This window comes from Leguminivora glycinivorella, chromosome 7, assembly GCF_023078275.1.
Source record: "Leguminivora glycinivorella isolate SPB_JAAS2020 chromosome 7, LegGlyc_1.1, whole genome shotgun sequence".
Taxonomy (NCBI): domain Eukaryota; kingdom Metazoa; phylum Arthropoda; class Insecta; order Lepidoptera; family Tortricidae; genus Leguminivora; species Leguminivora glycinivorella.
This window is the reverse complement of record NC_062977.1, coordinates 16,353,772-16,372,465: the sequence shown is the minus strand read 5'-3', so window position 1 is coordinate 16,372,465 and position 18,694 is coordinate 16,353,772. Positions and strand designations below refer to the sequence as shown.

General features: G+C 38.0%; 1 protein-coding gene across 1 annotated transcript; it reads right to left on the bottom strand.

The window, feature by feature from the left end:
* Nucleotides 1-1,466: 1,466 nt before the first annotated feature.
* LOC125228257 lies at nucleotides 1,467-15,891 on the bottom strand. The gene is made up of 3 exons (XM_048132755.1): nucleotides 15,305-15,891; nucleotides 11,685-11,883; nucleotides 1,467-2,237 (listed from the first exon to the last, which is right to left on the bottom strand). The coding sequence occupies exons 1-3, from the start codon at nucleotides 15,666-15,668 to the stop codon at nucleotides 2,060-2,062; spliced, it is 741 nt and encodes a 246-aa protein (XP_047988712.1). The 5' UTR covers nucleotides 15,669-15,891; the 3' UTR covers nucleotides 1,467-2,059.
* Between the last annotated feature and the right edge of the window lie 2,803 nt (nucleotides 15,892-18,694).

Here is an 18,694-nt window from a genome sequence, read left to right as displayed (position 1 = left end):
AACAAACATAACTAAATAAATGTCACTGTTCTGAACTTAAATGCATGCTTTTCTTACAAAAATACCAAAGTAACTATGAGTGTGCCGTTCAGGTTTGAGGAGTTTGGTTCTGACTATCATCAGCAGTTCCACTGTACCAAATGTCACTGTTCTAGACGTAAGTGCATGCTGTTCTTATAAAAATGGCAAAGTCACTATAAGCGTGCCGTTCAGATTTGAGGAGTTCGGTTCTGACCATCATCAGAAATTCCACTGCACCAAATGTCACTGTTCTGGACGAAAGTGCATGCTGTTCGTATAAAAATACCAAAGTCACTATAAGCGTGCCGTTCAGATTTGAAGAGTTCCGTTCTGGCCATCATCAGCAGTTCCACTGCACCAAATGTCACTGTTCCGTACCTAAATGCATGCTGTTCCTTTAAAAACACAAAAATCACCATATGTATGCCTTTCAGATTTGAGGTGTTCCCTCGATTTCTCCAGGATCCCATCATCAGAACTGGGTTCATATACATTCAATCAAAAAAAAATTTTTCAAAATCGGTCCAGTAACGACGGAGATATCGAGGAACAAACATTAAAAAAAATAAAAAATAAACAAAAAAAAAATACAGACGAATTGAGAACCACCTTCTTTTGAGAGATTTGAGGCGGCGCTTAAAAATACTATTGAGACGTCTAAAACTTACAGAAGTACCCATTCGTAAATTATTAGGTAAGAACTTACCGCTAACCAATATTTGATTCGTCTTGTAGGTCTTCAATAAAAATAACAAATATATTTCATATAACATTTATTATCTTTGGCCGTATCGTTTTAGCAACACTTTTTCTTAACAATTTTGCTTTATACATAGGTAAGGTAGGTAAGTAAGTACCCCTATTTATAGAATATACAATATGAAATAGGATACAAGTTAACAAGAACATGTCGTTTTTATGTAACTTAATTCTATAATTAAAATATATTTTCATTCTTTACTTGGGTCTAGAACCATCATCACGTGCGAATATACGCAACATTGCATCGAAAACACATTATTTACATACTTTATTTAAAATACGAGTAGGTATCAATTCTTTTCCGATTCCTTCAAGTACCTACAGATGCATAGTACAGCATAGAATTAGTACAGTATATAGAACTAATCTTCCTTCTGCAAATGTAGTCTACAATAGGGAATTGCACGTAACTCCAAAATGGCCAAAATGTTTGGTTTGGTTGTAATTTGTAATATTTACTAAAAAACATACCTACGTAAATTTACAAAATACTTTTGAAATTTATAGTAATTTTATTGTGAAATTTATACTCTGTCAAACAAGTCTGTCAGTAAATAAGAACAAAGAAAACTATAGGTATCCTTTTCTATAGCTACCTAAAGAAAAAGATGCATATAGTTTTATTTGTTCTTATTTACTGACAGACTTGTTTGAAAAAATATAATTTTCAAAAAGAGTTTTTTTTTTAAATTCCTGTACAAATTTTCAAAAAATAATGACGTCTTGACGTCTGTAAGTGCGAATGCGAAAGCGATATTCTTACTACGTGTAGTGTGTAGTGTAGTGTAGTGTACGATCAGACGTGTGACGTCAGATTACGCTCGATCCAGCGCGCCAAATTGCCCGTAAATGATAGCGGTTTTAATTTTTTTTTTCTAGTTTCTTAGTTTATATTTTGGATTTGTTATATTTAGGTATTTTTAGTCATGTAAATAACTAGTAGAATCGTATAAAAAAATCATGCATATTGACATAATTCCCTATTGGCTGACGCCAGTTACATACACTTGACTTACATACCGTGCCGGGAAGTGCATCTGTCCTAAGTATTAAACGTTCAATTGCAAGCTTTTTAAACTACCGATACTTCTTATTTACTGGTTCCTAATGAGCCTATCAAGCGAATTTCAACTGCAAGAGTAGTCGATCTACAGATGCCCATAGCATGAGTGTTAGCCGTAGTTTTGTGAAAAGATCGCGCCCTCGCTTAATAGTATTTAGGGCCAACTGTTCTTTTTCAGGGCTCGGTAAGGAAGCTAAGGTACGAAGTACTTATTTACTGGTTCCTAATGAGCCTATCCAGTGAGTTCCAGCTGCAAGAGTAGTCGATCTGCAGATGCCCGTAGCGAGACAGGTGGAAGTTGTCAGGCGCAGTTTTGGGGAAGGGCCGCGCCCAGTCCTCGTATTCTGGAGACAGCCGCTCGTTCGCGAAGTGCTCGTAGGCGTCCGTTAACCTGTAACAATGTTTATCATTTATCATTGTAAACGACAGCAAACTTATCGGACTCCAGAGTCTTCAGAGCATACCTAAGTTAACCTAGTAAGTAGAGTGTGGTAACTGGTAACTCAGCGCTGAAACTATGAGGAGTCATCGAATTAATGTTTAAATGCTTTAGTAGTTTAGAGAGTTTGGGGGAAACGTTTCAGATCACATTGACGAAAACAATAGTAACATAAAACGTAGCGTAAGTAGTACATAATTATCCAAGTGGCAATAAAAACCTTAGTGCCGAAAGTGAATTGTAATAGAAACGTGGGAAACGTAGGTAGACAGTTTTTGGTAAAAATTTAAGTTATTGTTAACATTGTGGAGCTTACTAGTAGCTAGCTGTTACAAATGTTAAAATTTTCACAGATATTCTGACATTTCTGAGACTTTTGTACCTATTTGTGAATCTTAAAGACCTCACAGTCACACTGACGTCTCCGATGTCTTAAGACGCTGACAACACCAGAGACGTTTGGCATCTTGTCAACTTTATGGCTACATTGGCTACTGATTAGATGCTTGACTTTGCCATATGCACCGGTACCAGTTAATATCATATTGTTGACTAGTTAGACGCCGATGCTACTGCGGGCCGATATACTGCAACCCAACTGTAGACCTTATAAGTTGCAATCGGGTTAACTCCGTTGGTAGATATCGGTCTACGCATGTAATGTCTACTCACGATTTGTATATTTTCAACAAGCCTGACTAGATGTCGCCTCCGACACTTATGGACCCTAGAGGTAGAGGTAGTGATTCAATACTCTTTGGACCCGATTAGTGTGGGGTCTCTATTATTGCGGTCACAAGATTGCTGGCAGAGAGCCAGCGGAGGAATGACACGAATGCGGCGCCGCAGTTGATACCGCACAGAACACGGTGAAGGAGTGCCTAGTGTGGGGACCAGAGCATGCTGACGTAATTGCCATAGTGGGGCCGGATCTATCGCTGCCTGCCGTGGTCAAATCCATGGTAGACAGTGAAAGATCGATCGTGACCTTTTGCATACCTGGCGGAACGCGATATATGGCCGACCTACAATATCATGAAGGGCCTCCGGAGGTGGTGCTCTGCACTGCGGACTGGTGCTGGTGGTAACAGAGACGAAAAGCGCAAGTGTTCCTGCAGACTTGAGGCCTTAGTGGGTAGACTTGAGGCCTCATTAGCCCTTAACAAGGAGTCCCAAGGGTAATTGCATCCCCCCCCTACCCTCTAAACAAAAAAAAAGGAAAACACTGACACCTATTACAAATAGTCCAATATCGCGCAACGAGGCCGTGCAATTAACACGTAACCGTGCCGTCTTCAACGATTACGATCTATCATCCGTGTCAATAGATCATGACGGTTAGATAACCGAACTTCCCGTACGTACGACTCGTACGAGTATTCTCACCAATTTGTGAACAATATTACTGAAGAAGTGCAAAGTCATTTGTGAGATCGTTCGTATATGACATCACATCAGTTATTTTACATATAGGGAGCAAGTATTACAAGATATACAATACCTTATAGGCCCCCTCCAGATATGTCTGTTACCTAAATTGAGTAAGAAATGGGAAAAAAGTAATATGACATAAACACAGACCTTCAGACAGGATAAATGACTTTACATAAGAGTTTTAGGACCATTTATTTTAGGAACATAGATTAGGTTCTGAAGTCAACTAAAAGTACTAGTAGTAGTTTAGTAGTAGTAGTAGTGTACCTAGTAGTAAACACTTTATAGTACAAGACACATATATAATAAAAAAAACTTTTTCTCTTAGTACAAAGGCAACAAAATTAAAATTTTGAAAAAATCCCCGACCGCGACCTAGTGGACCGATTTTCATGAAACATGGTTAAGAACACTTTAGACTAACACAGCTTTTAAACCTCTTAAAAAAAACTTTCAAGGGTGATAAAATCAAATCGGTTCATCCGTTCAGGAGTCGATGAACAACAGACACACACACAGACAGAAAAGCCTAGAGACAGACGGACAGACAGACAGACAGACAGACACGTCAAACTTATAAAAAACTCGTTTTTGCGTCAAAGGCAAAAATAATCTCTTCCATTTAAAAGTTGTTATTTAACGTCCGAAATGATACTTTAAACTGACCATTCACTAACATAACTTTGTAAACGGAGATACTTTGCAGTTTGCACATGGATGTTATTTAAATCAATTCCGTTGCATGTTTACAAGAAACATGCGTCCATCTCACGCAGCTCAGACAAGACAATTATGAGCATGGTCGGTATGAGTATGCTGTTTGACTTTCTCGCTATCCAAATTTACCTCAACAATGTGTTCACGTAATCCATGCCCGTGACTAGAAAGTGGGTGTAATTGTTCTTATGCTACATTATTTCCGGGGCACTTGTAGTAAAAGGACAATTACCTACTTATATCTTAAACGTTATATCACATAGTCCTTATATGATCTAAGATTATTTAAGTAACTATACTGGAGTAACTGAACCATTAACATTTTAATCATAGGGTAGGCAATAGGCTACTAGACTCTTATCGAATTTGGCACAAGAAATGATTATTTCCTCTAGTATTTGACATAAAAAACCAATTTTTATAGATTTTGGGTATTAAAAGTGTAATATGGTGGCTACTTATTTTCGATTAAAAATCTTCATGTCGAGTCAATCACTGACATGATGAACTATATATGCCTCATAACTTAAATGTCAGAAAATTTTGTGCTCAATTCGATTTACGTCATGCGCAGACAATCTATAGATTAACATGGCTAATGATGATGTTTTTGCCTAATTTAGTTAAAGTAAACTTTATAAATATTTTTTTTTGCGGTTGTCAAGTCGTAATAAAATATGGTAGTATTGTTTTTCGGTTAATTGGACAGTAATAAATATTATAAAATAGACTTTTAAAAAGGGCCAAGTAGCCTATACGTATGATTTACACTCGGGAGTAAAAAAATCGACGCCAATTTATGTTCGTTATAGGTTATACAAAAATTTTACGGCCGGTTTCATAATCTTCAGTTAAAGTTATCTGGCAGATAAAAAATAACAATTTATCTTTTTTGACCCACAAGAAGAAGGAGAGCGTGTTATTTTCTGGAGTTTGTGAAACAGGCCCTTAAAGTATTATTTCAGATACTTACTGAAAGACCAGCGATTTCATCTAATAAATAAACAATAACACTGAAATCTCTTTTTTACTGAAACATTTAAAGTTTTCAGAAATTTCAATAGGTAGGTATTCCACGTATGCACTATGACTCTTGTTTATGATACAATGCCGTCAGTTTTTAGAAACTAATTTTAGATACTTATTTTTAAGGATTTGTGTTTGTTTTGTCCGTAACGGCATCACCGTCCATTATAGGGTATTTTACATTAGTGACTAATAAGTGATGATGATGATGATTATATCCTGTTGTCCCTCATCAGGGGCATAGGGCTCTTAGGAAGGATTTCCACTGTTCCCGGTCCGATGCGGCCTCCTCCAGGCGCGCCCAGCCAAGGTCCACTGAGCCAGCCTCCTTTTCCACCGTGCGCCTCCAGGTAGTAATAAATAATAAGAATTAATCACCCATCTTCCAAGTCACTCCCGCTTCGCTCTAATCAGCCTAATGGCAATTAAATACCATAACATATTGATTATTTAACTCGATTAATCTATTATTCTAACCGTGTAAGTAGTTATGATTAATTAACATCTATCGGAGAAAGTGCCTTCACATTCCATGATTACCTACTCAATGGAGATCGTAAGAAAACGAATATATTGTCATGCAAGTTTTTCTGAAAATGCATAAATGATTCTTAGTAATCGAAGTCAGGGCTTGATAATAACTAAAGAAGTAAATAAGTTATTAGGTAGTGGGTGTCGTAGAAGTCGACTGTGGGATATGAGTTAAATTGTGGCGTAGGCGACAGGCTGGCAACCTGTCACTGCAATGGCACAATTTCGATTTCTATCAATCCCTTTTTGCCAAGAGTGGCACTGAAACTTTTGTAGTTCATGTGCTCTGCCTACCCCTTTATGGGATACAGGCGTGATTATATGTATATGTAAGTTATTACTGTTCTAACATAAGTATTTGCTAAATAACAAAAAAGAAATAGATAATTATACACTGAAAAATAAGCTCGTTGAAGTCTTTTGTTCTAAGTATCCTTTGGTCGTCTATTAATCAAATTATTTAAATTAATTAAATTAACTATATTACTAAATTAAAACGGGACTTAATCGCGTAAAACTTACGTTTTATATTTAACCCAATTTAATCAATCAATTTAATAATTAATTTAATTTTAATTTAATCAAGTGCGGGTAGTTCGAAAAACTCGTACAGCTAGAAGATGTTGATACAACTCCCAGCCAGTCTACCCGTGACCACGGACGTAATGTCATGTCCGAAACGTCGGGTTAAATATAAAACGTAAGTTTTACGCGATTAAGTCCCGTTTTAATTTAGTAATATGAGTGAAGATCGTGTTAGTTTAAATCAATAAATTAACTATACTAAATAATTAATATAGTTAACTAAAGTCTTTCATAATTAAGTCATTATAGTGTACCTACTAGTAGTCGGGGGCCCATAATGAAAGTCTGCGTAGTAAGTTACCATTATAGGTAGTCAATGAGTCGAAAAACAAGTTACCCGCATATTTGGAATTGATATCAATAACTTAAAAAAGAATCTACTACATAATATCACCTTTAATGTTTCCTACAACACTTTCGCTTCTAAAGAATCCGAAGTAGGAAAAGCCGTTACAGTGGATCATGTTTTATAGATTACGTATTGGCCATTCTTGCCATTACACATTTCTACGTTTGTTAGTACTTAGAAAATGGGATTATCTAACACGAGTGTACATATCCAAAATTAGTTTCGTCAGTAGGAAAGTATACTTAATGCTAGAAAATAAAAAATCTGTTCACTCCCACTTCGCTCAAAAAAAGTCTACTAAGTTACGAGGGAACAGATGAACATACCTAATATATCGACATACATATACCCACATACTCGTACATACCGGTCAAAATCTTAACTATCCTTTTGCGTTGCCGTATTCGGGTAAAAAGTAGGCATGCTGTCAAAATTCGGAAATTGTGACCAGAACTGAATTTGAAAAAAAAAATTGAAACAATTTTTTTCCTACATCGGTAGTTACCTACGTAAAAAGTTGCCCACTCCAAAGTCTCCAAATGACTTTTTTTTTTTCATTTCGCTCGGATGTCCGAATTTTTTCGTCAACGAGATTATCCAAACACAATCGGCAAACATTGCAAATTACGATGTCACATGACGCAACGCACCGGTCAGGGGAGGTCAATGTCGGTTTCTCTCCAAACAAGAACCGAGCTAGATTCCCATCACACAGGTGCAACTTTCATTTGTAGGAAGCAAAAACCGGCGAGCATTCACACGAGGCCCGAGGCCCGCCATCATATACATCGAGTCGGCCAAAGTGCTCACAAACATCTAAACAAGCCTATTGTCAGTGCGTGTTAAGATATTTTTGAGAACATTGCTCGCTCAGGTATATCTGATGCCGACAGTACTTGTGAGGCGTCGTTATAATGATAATAGAGCGTAGGGCTGCAATTTGCAACGTGGGGAATTAATCATTATAGCAATTATTGTTTTAGACTGTGGAGATTATCGAAAGGCATTGTTTTTTCCTTCGGGTGAATGAATGAGAGTTTTCATTGAATGTGGAAGGTAAAAGTCCATAGTTTTTAAGTGAAAAGACAATATTTAGGTATAAGTTAAACGTGAAAGCCAATATTTACGAGTACCTAGACAAATTACTTAGTAAATTATTTTTAATATATGTAAGGCGTGTTAATATGTTAACGTTTTACTTATTTGAAGGATTACGTTTGGATTCTATAACCATACAATTCAGTGGTTATCTAAATAATTTTTAAGAAAAAAAAACCGCCTTCCTTTGGGGTTCTGGTGATAAATACTTTCAAATGTTGGATTATGTTATCAATTCGTCTGTATATTTTTTAATGTTTGTTATTCGATATCTCCGTCATTTCTGAACCAATTTTGAAATTTGGATGATTCTGAAGTACTTACAGATGAGAATGATTATCAGAACGGAACTCTAACCAGGGGCGGCTCACTCTTCATCAGCAGTTCCACTGCACCAAATGTCACTGTTCTGGACGTAAGTGCATGCTGTTCTTATAAAAATACCAAAGTCACTATAAGTGTGCTGTTCAGATTTGAGGAGTTCCGTTCTGACCATCATCAGCAGTTCCACTGCACCAAATGTCACTGTTCTGTACGTAAGTGCATGCTGTTCTTATAAAAATACCAAAGTCACTATAAGTGTGCCGTTCAGATTTGAGGAGTTCCGTTCTGACCATCATCAGGAGTTCCACTGCACCAAATGTCACTGTTCCGTACGTAAATGCATGCTGTTCCTTTAAAAACACAAAAATCACCATATGTATGCCTTTCAGATTTGAGGAGTTCCCTCGATTTCTCCAGGATCCCACCACCAGAACTGGGTTCTGAGAAAAATAGGACCAATCTGTATGCATATACATTGAATCAAAAAAAATTTTCAAAATCGGTCCAGTAACGACGGAGATATCGAGGAACAAACATTAAAAAAAAAAAGACGAATTGAGAACCCCTTCCCTTGAGATTTGGAAGGCGGTTAAAAAATAGGTTTAGCTGCCTAGTAGGCACGTTTGCACAGTAATACGAGTAGACAAGCCCTGATTTAGAGACCTAGGGCCCGTAATCTACACTTGGTAGGGCACTTGAAATTTTCCCTAATTTATCGGGACTACTTTTTCCATCTCCAAACCATGCTAAGGGACTCCTTAAGTCTTGTGATCGCGCCCTGGGGATCGAACCCGCCTCACATAGGCGCATTTCATGGGCTGTCCCGTACAAACGCTTTATATTTCGTGTGCTTGCGAAGTTGCGATGTGTTTTGTTTTGTCTGCGTTTAAAGCAGGCGATCATGTTTCTGTGCTTAATTCTGCACATTGTCTTAGAAAAATATCCTCTTGCACCAGCCAATTTGCAGAAAATTCGCGTTTGAACGGGACAATGGAAGACTATTTCGTGGAATTCTCCATAGCGGAAGCCCTAATTTGACAACCCTAGGAACTTACATACATGGTGCACCGAACAGCGTGCGTTTTTGTCGTTAATGTTTTCCGTGGAAGTCGTCACGCGCTTTGGCGATGAGAATGGGAACTCACGGTAAATGCATGTCTATTTAAGTAGTTAAATTCATTCTAAGGTTTATTATGCACTGTTTACTTTGTTAAGATGGCATAATAAATTCGGTCGGTTTTAAGTTCAATTGTTATGGGATTTGTATTTTCTAGAAAAGTCGTACCCATTCCACCCATCTCCTGACATCTTTTTATCTACGAAAAATGTATCAGGATTATTCAGGAGAAATCATGATTTCATTCATTTTCCGTCTCAATTTATTAGCGGTAATATATAGGTACTTCTTCTTTCCGCAGTAAGGAATACAATTTTAGGGTGTTAATTATCACACGAATCGATCGATTTATCTTCGTAGACATATTTTACAATATCGATCGATTGGTATGACATAGTATGGATCTTTAAGAAGACATTAGATGACTCTCAAACTGTTTTGGTGTATTTCACAAAAGCAAACTTGGTAGCGATACCACCAGGAACTATTGGTATCGAATCGACCTCTTATGCGAACGAACGCAATACGCATTCAATACCTACGCAACGATAGGTACTTGCAACTTTCGCTGCAACGCAAAAACATCATAATGACCGGTAGCGCCAGCTGTCGAGAGTGTTAGAAACCCGCACAGATGGTTCCCTGAGAGTTTCTATTAATCGTATCATTAGCGTGAAACGTCTGCGTTTTGTGGTACAAGTTCCGACACAACTTCTAGAACTGTCGAGTCTGAGGCTTGAGAAAACCAGTAGAAGCATTGTTAGATTATACTTAGTTGTTCCAGAACAAGGGGTCATGTTACTCTGGTTTCCCGAAGAATTCATTTCTCTCGTGTTCTCGCATTTAAAGAATGCACGATCTGGCGCAGGCATTTGTGATCAGTGCGCGGAACGCCGCTGTGCTTATATGCGGTTAAATCTATGAAATGGTGTTTGAACATGGTTGTTGACTTATTTTGGGGGTTTACAGTTTTAGGTGCTATTACCGGTGGTACAATACCGCAGTTTTGTACAGGGAAATGACCTACATAAGTAAACGACTCTAAAGAAAAAGCTAAAAATCTAAACCCTCCTTACATAAAATCATTCCTTAGATTCTTCTTCTTCTTCTTATCGTGTGAAAGCATCATAAGTTATTAAACTAAATAATATTTTACACCTCCCTTTATAAGGTCTTCTGCAGTGCACTTAGCTGGACACAGGGAACATTGTATCATATGTTGCGTTGTTTGTATATCATACCACATTCACATAGAGCATTCCTGAGATACAACTTTCGTATTTAGTGTTAATAGATAATGACTACAAAATTACTGTGTCATAAGTGTTTGGACCATTGACACAGTTGTTGTGTTATCTAAGTAAAACAGTGTTTGTTTGTTGTCCATTCATTTTCCGTAAGAACAAAGCACCTTCGTAAGACGAGTCATCAAATAAGTACTGTGACTAGAAAGTAGCAATAGATCATCTTTTCCATAAGCTGAGCCACGATAAAATAGTCTACACGACTATATTGACTGAGACCTATCGCTACAAACAATACATGTATTGAATTTGATAACAAATGTGTGCGAATGTCATAAGCACCTAAACATAAAAGTATCAAGTGATGAACTTAGTTTTTTGTTGTGCCTAGCCTACGTGTCCGGTAAAAACTAGTAAGGGAGGTTGTCATCAGTCTACAACAGCATAGCAGTCCTGGAATTATGATACTAATAAGATAGGATTAGATAATGGATTGATTGTGGGCCTATCGGGAGCACCGAACTTTGCAAACTGCGGCGGCACTTTGGAGTAATTTTAAGCGACAGAAGACGTCGTTATTATGCATATTGTTATTAAAAGATATTAAATGTATCATTCGGGTAGGGGCTAACCTGGAATGTCTCCTATGCTTCCCATATCCAAGGTTCGCCATCATGTGGTAGCGACATCCTCGAGCGCGGCGGCGGGAGGAGGTAGCCGAGGGGGGGGGGCAGCACGTGCCCGTACAGGAGCTCGGGTGAGGGGCGTACACTGGCTTCTCGGGTAGGTAAGCTGCAGAGTTGACCCCCGTGCATAGAAATTTGTTCGCAGAGTGACTTGAGACACTCTGCAGGATACTATACCTACATGGATAGGTAGATAATCAAAATGTAACGCCTCTTCCTATTCAAGGTTTACTTTCATGGACCCAACTACTGTAGTACCTCTGGTAACAAAGGTTTCCAGAGACTCACCTTGAATGTCTCCTATGCTTCCCATACCCAAGGTTTGCCATCATGTACTCGGGGTGGTGCGGCAGCGACATCCTGGAGCGCGGTGGCGGGGGGAGGTAGCCGGGGGCCGGGGGCAGCACGTGCCCGTAAAGGGGCTCGTAGATCATCGGGTGGGGGGCGTACACTGGCTCCTCGATGTACATGGATCTTCGTCGGTCTCCTGGATTAGAACGTTCTTTAATTAAAATTCTTTGGAGTGTAGGTACTCTTAGTGCGTTTTCACATTATCCGATCCGATATCGGATGTAGGACCGATATATCATATCTAAGCCGACATCTTTGATTTTTGCCTTTGAAATCCTTCCTACATCCGATATCGGAAGGGATAATGTGAAAATGCACTTAGCTGTGTTATAAAGTGCCTCCACCATGAGGCTCAAAAGAATGCCACGCCTATCACGCGCGTCATCGAAAACCTTGTCGCAATGCATGAAGGTTGATATTGGGCAGTTTCCGTGCGCGTTAGTTGACGTCTTTGGCAGTTAAAGGGTTAAAATAAGTACCTATATTAATCGATCGTAAACGTCACGTATAATGTATCTATAGAAAAAGTGAACACCTCAATCGGTTTCTTACTAAAATAAAAAATTACATACATTTTCTGTGACTTTTAACACTCTTACATTATTCTAAAACGCCTAAAATTTATGTTAGAGGTTCAGTTGTAATTTTTTTTAATTATCCTCTTTTAGTGTCCCACTGCTGGGTAAAGGCCTTCCTTCGGTTTTTCCACTCGACCCTGTTATCAGCTGCTGTTAACTGGTGGGAAAACGATATCAGTTGTAATAGACAAATAAACTTAACTGCGCTGTTGATGCACCTATCTAACGGCTCAGCCACGACATTGGTCTAAGCGCGACAGCGGTGAGCGGCGGCCATACATTGGAGCGAGACACAGCGATGGGACTTTTCATTCGCACGTATGGCTGCCGCTCACCGCTGTCGCGCTTAGACCAATGTCGTGGCTGGGCCGTAAAGGTGTGTTAGAGGTAACATTCGAAAAGTGGCTTTGCATGTCGATTGGACTTCCTATTGGCGATTTCTTCGATTCTATCTCCCGAAAAACAAAAACGCAACGTTTAGGTATAAGAAGCTTAGAGCGATCTTATATTTTATACTAAACGTTGTGTTTTTTTGTTGCCCTGCCCGTCTGCCAGTCCTTTTGTAACAAGTAATATTATGCTCGGAAACTTTAAGTTCTGGCCATTGCCCGATTGAGTATCGCATAATTTATGGTAATGACGGCGCCAAAGACGGACATGACGTATTAGGTGAGTTCCAAAATAATAAAAAGGTACTTATTATATTTTGCATTTCTGAATATGATGTATCCCAAAGTTTCACATTCCAAACTATTATTCCCAAATTATCATTTCCCAAATAAACGTTTGGCAAAACAACTTATCGCAAATTGACATTTAGCAAAACTTTTTTTGGCAAGTATTTGTTACCCAAAATATTTACTTGGTCAAATTTCATTTTACCAAATATTATTTAGTCAAAGGTATTGTTAGGCAAAATTTCCATTTCCCAATATATTGTAATTAAATGGCGCACTGGAAATTTGTTGGTTGATTTTATACTTTGTGTCCAAGATTTGTGTGAAATAATGTGTATATGTCGTACTTTTTTCCTTCTGCTGCAAATGTCAAGGATGACATTTTCACTTACATGTCCGGATACATTTTATTAAAAGAAACCTGATGTTTTCAAGACCATTATGTCCTATTAATTTTTAATTACTTTAAAAAATCATTTCCGGTTTGCTAATTGTCAACCTAACACGCTCCTCCTCGCTTCGCTCGTCGTCGCACCTAAACTGACTTTGTCACACACGACTTTTCTGTTACAATACTAATAAAATTATTACATTACATTTATGCCTTGTAATATTTATTGTCAAACGTGGCTTTGCATGGTGTACGTAGAAACATTTTTTGACAAAAAAAATAGGTACTTAGTTGACAAAATAATTTTGTCTAGTAATTAATTTGACAAAAATAAAGATGAGTATCCTTTTTCTGTCCAACTGAAGCACTTGGGAATAAAACTGAAATTATCATTTGACAGATTTTAACTTAAATTTGGCAAAAAATCTTTGGTAAAATACGATCCCGTAGAAATGAAAATGCAAATGCCTAAATATTTTCGAACTTTGCGATGTGAAATTTTAACCAAACATGTTTTTGGGATATAAGTTTTGCCATTAAAAACGTTTGCGAAATAAAGTTTTGTCTAAATAAAATTTGACAAAGTAAAATTGTGCCAAATGATAATTTGACCAAACAAATTTATTGCGAAACATATCTTTGCCAAACAATACTTTGGGAAATGAAACTATTGCGATATGATTATTGGGAAATGAAATTTGACGAAACGTTTTTTGGCGAAACGGCAGGACACCGTTTCTTGTGGTAAGCAACTGAGCATACGAGCCGCCTGCTGGGTAGCGGTCATCATCACCCATGGACACAAGCAACATCAGAACATCACAGGAGCCCAAATGATTGCCTTGACTCTATTTATATTTAACATATATTTCATTGTTTTCATTTGTTTACCAATTATTTTTCTCTCTGCACCCCAACTGCGCCCATATTCGCGAATTTCTGTTTTGACCTATGGTGGACTGGACTCTTCCAGTCCAGTTTTTATTTATTTAAACTTTATTGCACAATTTAAAAAAATGTACAAATGGCGGACTTATTGCCAAGGCATTCTCTAATGCCTTGGCAATAAGTCCGCCAAGGCATTCTCTAATGCCTTGGCAATAAGTCCGCCATTTGTACATTTTTTTAAATTGTGCAATAAAGTTTAAATAAATAAATAAACGTAATTACGAATTAAAAAATTGCTTGTTTACCTTTTTCTCAATTTTATAGGTTTTATCTCTTTTTAAGTTTATTAAAAAAATACTAAAGTTTACGGAATTGACTTTCCAAACCAGTTAACAGGGTCAAAATTGGACAAAGTTTGTCTAAACACAAAATTATTCATAATAGAAATGTCGAGAGAAATTGGATTGCAAAATTTAGAGAAACTCAAGAAGGCATATATATACATACATATTATTTACATTAGTCCTAGTTGTTTTAGCTGTAGGATATTTTAGAAAATAGGCAGTTTATTATCTATCTCATGCATAAGATTCTATTGCAGGTTAAACCTCGATTATTGTACTAAATGGGAGAAAAAAGTCTGGACCGGATATTGAGAGTTCGTTCGGACATTGAACGGTTCGGAAAATTATTTCCGCGTTCGATGTTTTGGGAGTTTGGATGAAAGCGGTTCTGACGGTAGTTCAGTTAAAATACGTGTCTGGAATCTTTTTCAATATTTAGGTCAACAGCTGCTATGATGTGTGTCAATTTATAAACAGTTTATTTAAGCCGGTAAGTTAGACAAGCATAAATAATTTAATACGTATATCGCGCTCTACTAGTTCAACTAAAACACCTGTCGATAATTACCCAGGTGTTATCAACTATATAGTATGTAGGTAACATTAAGTTCCTCGATTGTGGCTTAGCCAGAAACAAAAGACATATCCTCCTTTGTTTCATTACTTTGTGCGTACTTACGCATTGGTCTCTCATTGTATATCATTTCTGGTATTACTCTGGACATCTTCCTCCCGTACACAGCATATTCACATGGAATGATCTCTGGTGGTGTCACGTTTCTCCTAGGCGGCGGGGGCGCCGGCGCTTCTTCCTCAGAGTCATAGTTTTTAGTCGGAACATAGTAAAAACTAGCACTGACTGGCTCGCCAGCGAACGAATGCAAATTCTCCCCCGGACTTGCGTCCGTATCCTGAATTATCCCGTAAGCTTCATTATCCCAAGGGTCCAAGTACACACGGTGGTTCGGAGACTCCTGTTGCTCCTCACCCTCGCTATCAAAGTCCACAGCGGCCCAATACGGGCTCCCGGCGTGTCCCGGCATCGTCACCGAACTGTCACTAGAACTCACTGAATCTAAGTTTGGGAACAAACATTACCGCACAGCACGTCCCATCCGAATATGGTATGTTTTATTATGTGTAAGCAATTGTTATGCTGGGCACGGAACAGTCATTCGACAAGCGAACGATGCAACAGGCGAGGATGTTATGGCCGATGCGCGCGCCGGCACCTGTCTTCGGGTTTCGAATGCGCGACGTGAGAACCGCGCGCGTACCACTAGATTACTAGATGATGCTAATATTTGTAAGCCGTGGATTCACACGCGAACTTTGAAAGCTGTTTTTGTAAACTGTGCAAGCAGCACTTACTATCGGAATAATTATACAATCTTCTGCATATAATTATTGCTTTGTGGGTGTTGAATAGGCGCACGGCTTAGGTAAACTAATAATTACGTAGGAACAACTTAACAGCTGAGTTTTTGTCAGTAAAAGTTACTTCGTATTTAATTAGTGACTTTCCTGGCAACGAAAGTGTTATCGTTTTCTGCTCTACTGCCATAATTATGTATTGTCTATTTTTAGTTGGGCTGGATATATGTATCTAAATATACAAATACCTAGAAATATGATGGGAGCCCTGAAGTCTAATAACTACCTACCTATGTAAAACATTGACGTAAACTAGTGCTTCTCATTAGGAAGGAACAGAGGCTCGGTAGAAAATAATCTTCCTACAGTAGGTAATGTAACTTATTTAGTCCCAAATTTAGCAGACCCTATCCACCAGTACAAAAAAGCAGCAAATGATGATTTTGCTATTTTAGCCAACTAGGTAATTCATGTGTAGACTCGAAGGATTGTCCGACATATAGTAGAAGTTTTGAAATAGGCTGACAAAGTGGTTAAGTAGGTACAAACAGGACGAGCAATGGATATTCTCTATCAGCCTCTTCCTCATTGGTATAGGTGTACCTATAATCTCCATACTCATTGGATAGGTGAAGCTACTTCCGTCACTTTTACCTTTTTATTTCCCAACGTTTCGGGCCAGGTTGCACTGGCCGTGGTCGCGGAAGACTGACGTTCCAGCAAAGTGTCACCGGAAACTCTAGACTCTTTCGTGGCGTACCTAAACATCTAACTTGGAATACTTGGATACTACCAAGGACCATTTAATACTAGACTGATATAGCTCATACAAAAAAGCGTACCCCTGAAAAAAGCTTAATTTTTGCTTTAAAACTAGATGGCGTTGTTTCGTAACCCGGGAGTGGAAAAAAACATATTTTCACCCATATTTTTACTTTTTTTTATATTATATTATGAATAACTATCAAAAAACTTTATTTTAATAGCTTCGCTAATAATAAAAGCTTCGCTGGCTAAGTTTGTTCGCAAGTAGTCTAATTATTGCCAAATAAAATGACTAGATGACGTTGGTGGACTAGGAAAATGTCACATCCGTTTCGTTGTTCATTAATATAATATACTTAGTGATAATAAACCTATATGTTGAACTCAAATACGTTCAACAAAACGCAATCATTGTGCCAACAGATGTGACATCCATGTCACATCACAAATGTCATTGTATGATTTATTGAATATTCATAATATGGATATTAAATATTTTAGAATCGCAGCAGCAATGCGAGTAGAGATACAGAATTAATAACGGTATAAATTAATAATTGTATGACCAATAACCTCATACATAAATTTACCAGTTTAGGTGACAGAAGGCGAATCCAATTTGTAAACATTAAATGTGCTAAGGAAAATAATCTTTCCGATTTTCAACGGGACACGGCTGAAGGGGCGAGCTGGTTTCGACTGCGCCCATGCATCTCAATTGTCCAGAAAGTTCATTCGAAGATCATTTTGCTTATAATAATCTGAGTAATCACAGTGAACGGTTTGACAGTATTTCAGCTAACAAGTAGAGAGACTTGCTAGCTTCATCGGTCAGGCTTCGTCTTGGACACAACGCGGATAGTTCAGCGTTTCTTGTATGTCACTCCGAGCACCCTTAACCATCGGCAACGTAGGCCATGCACTGGCCGACTAGGTGTGGCACTTTGGATTACGTATTTATAATAAATTAGTGATAGTTTGTATTGTTTTGGTAATATATTTTCTACTCGTATACTACTCGTTTGGTACTCGTATAAACCTAAACTGAGATAATAAATGAATAAAAAGAAATAATTAGTGAAACTCTGACATAAGTAATAATTAATGAGACTAAATGCGTTTTCACATTATCCGATCCGATATCGGATGTAGGACTGATACCCCATACATTACAGACGCTATCTTGGATTTTTTCCATTTAAATCCTTCCGACATCCGATATCGGATCGGATAATGTGAAAACGGACTAAGACAATAGATACCTTGTTAGTGTTATATACCTATGCCTATGTATATCCCGCCAAAAACATTCTGTAAAAAATAGCCGTCTCGATGGAGCTGCTTGTTTATCTCTAAAAAGTAATGAAATCTACATAAAGTTCCTTACTGCGATTTCTTTATTATTATAGTTAACTAGCCTTTTTGCCCGCGGCTTCGCTCGCGTTAAATTCGAAAATCTCTCCACAAACTTCCATCCTCCATTCTAAGGAAGTGGGGGATATAAAAAGAGACAAAAAGTAGCCTATGTCACTTTCCATCCCTTCAACTATCTCCACTTAAAAAATCACGTCAATACGTCGCTCCGTTTTGCCGTGAAAGATGGACAAACAAACAGACACACACACTTTCCCATTTATAATATTAGTATGGATGTTGTGTGACTTGGCCGTTGAAGTGTAGCGGTGCTGGCGACAGATTGGTGCAATGGTGTCATGGAGCACCTGGTTATAAACTTCTTTATACCCTTGCATGCGTATAAAGAAATTTATAAGTTTCATATTCGATGGTCCGAGCTAAGGTTCGTAAAGCCATGAAGCCGAGCTTATAATCATTGACGCTAAACGCCGATCGAAACAAAACGCAGTCTGAAGTGGGCGATAGACGTACGATACGAGCAAGTATGCGTACTTATGGCTCGACGACCTTTTTC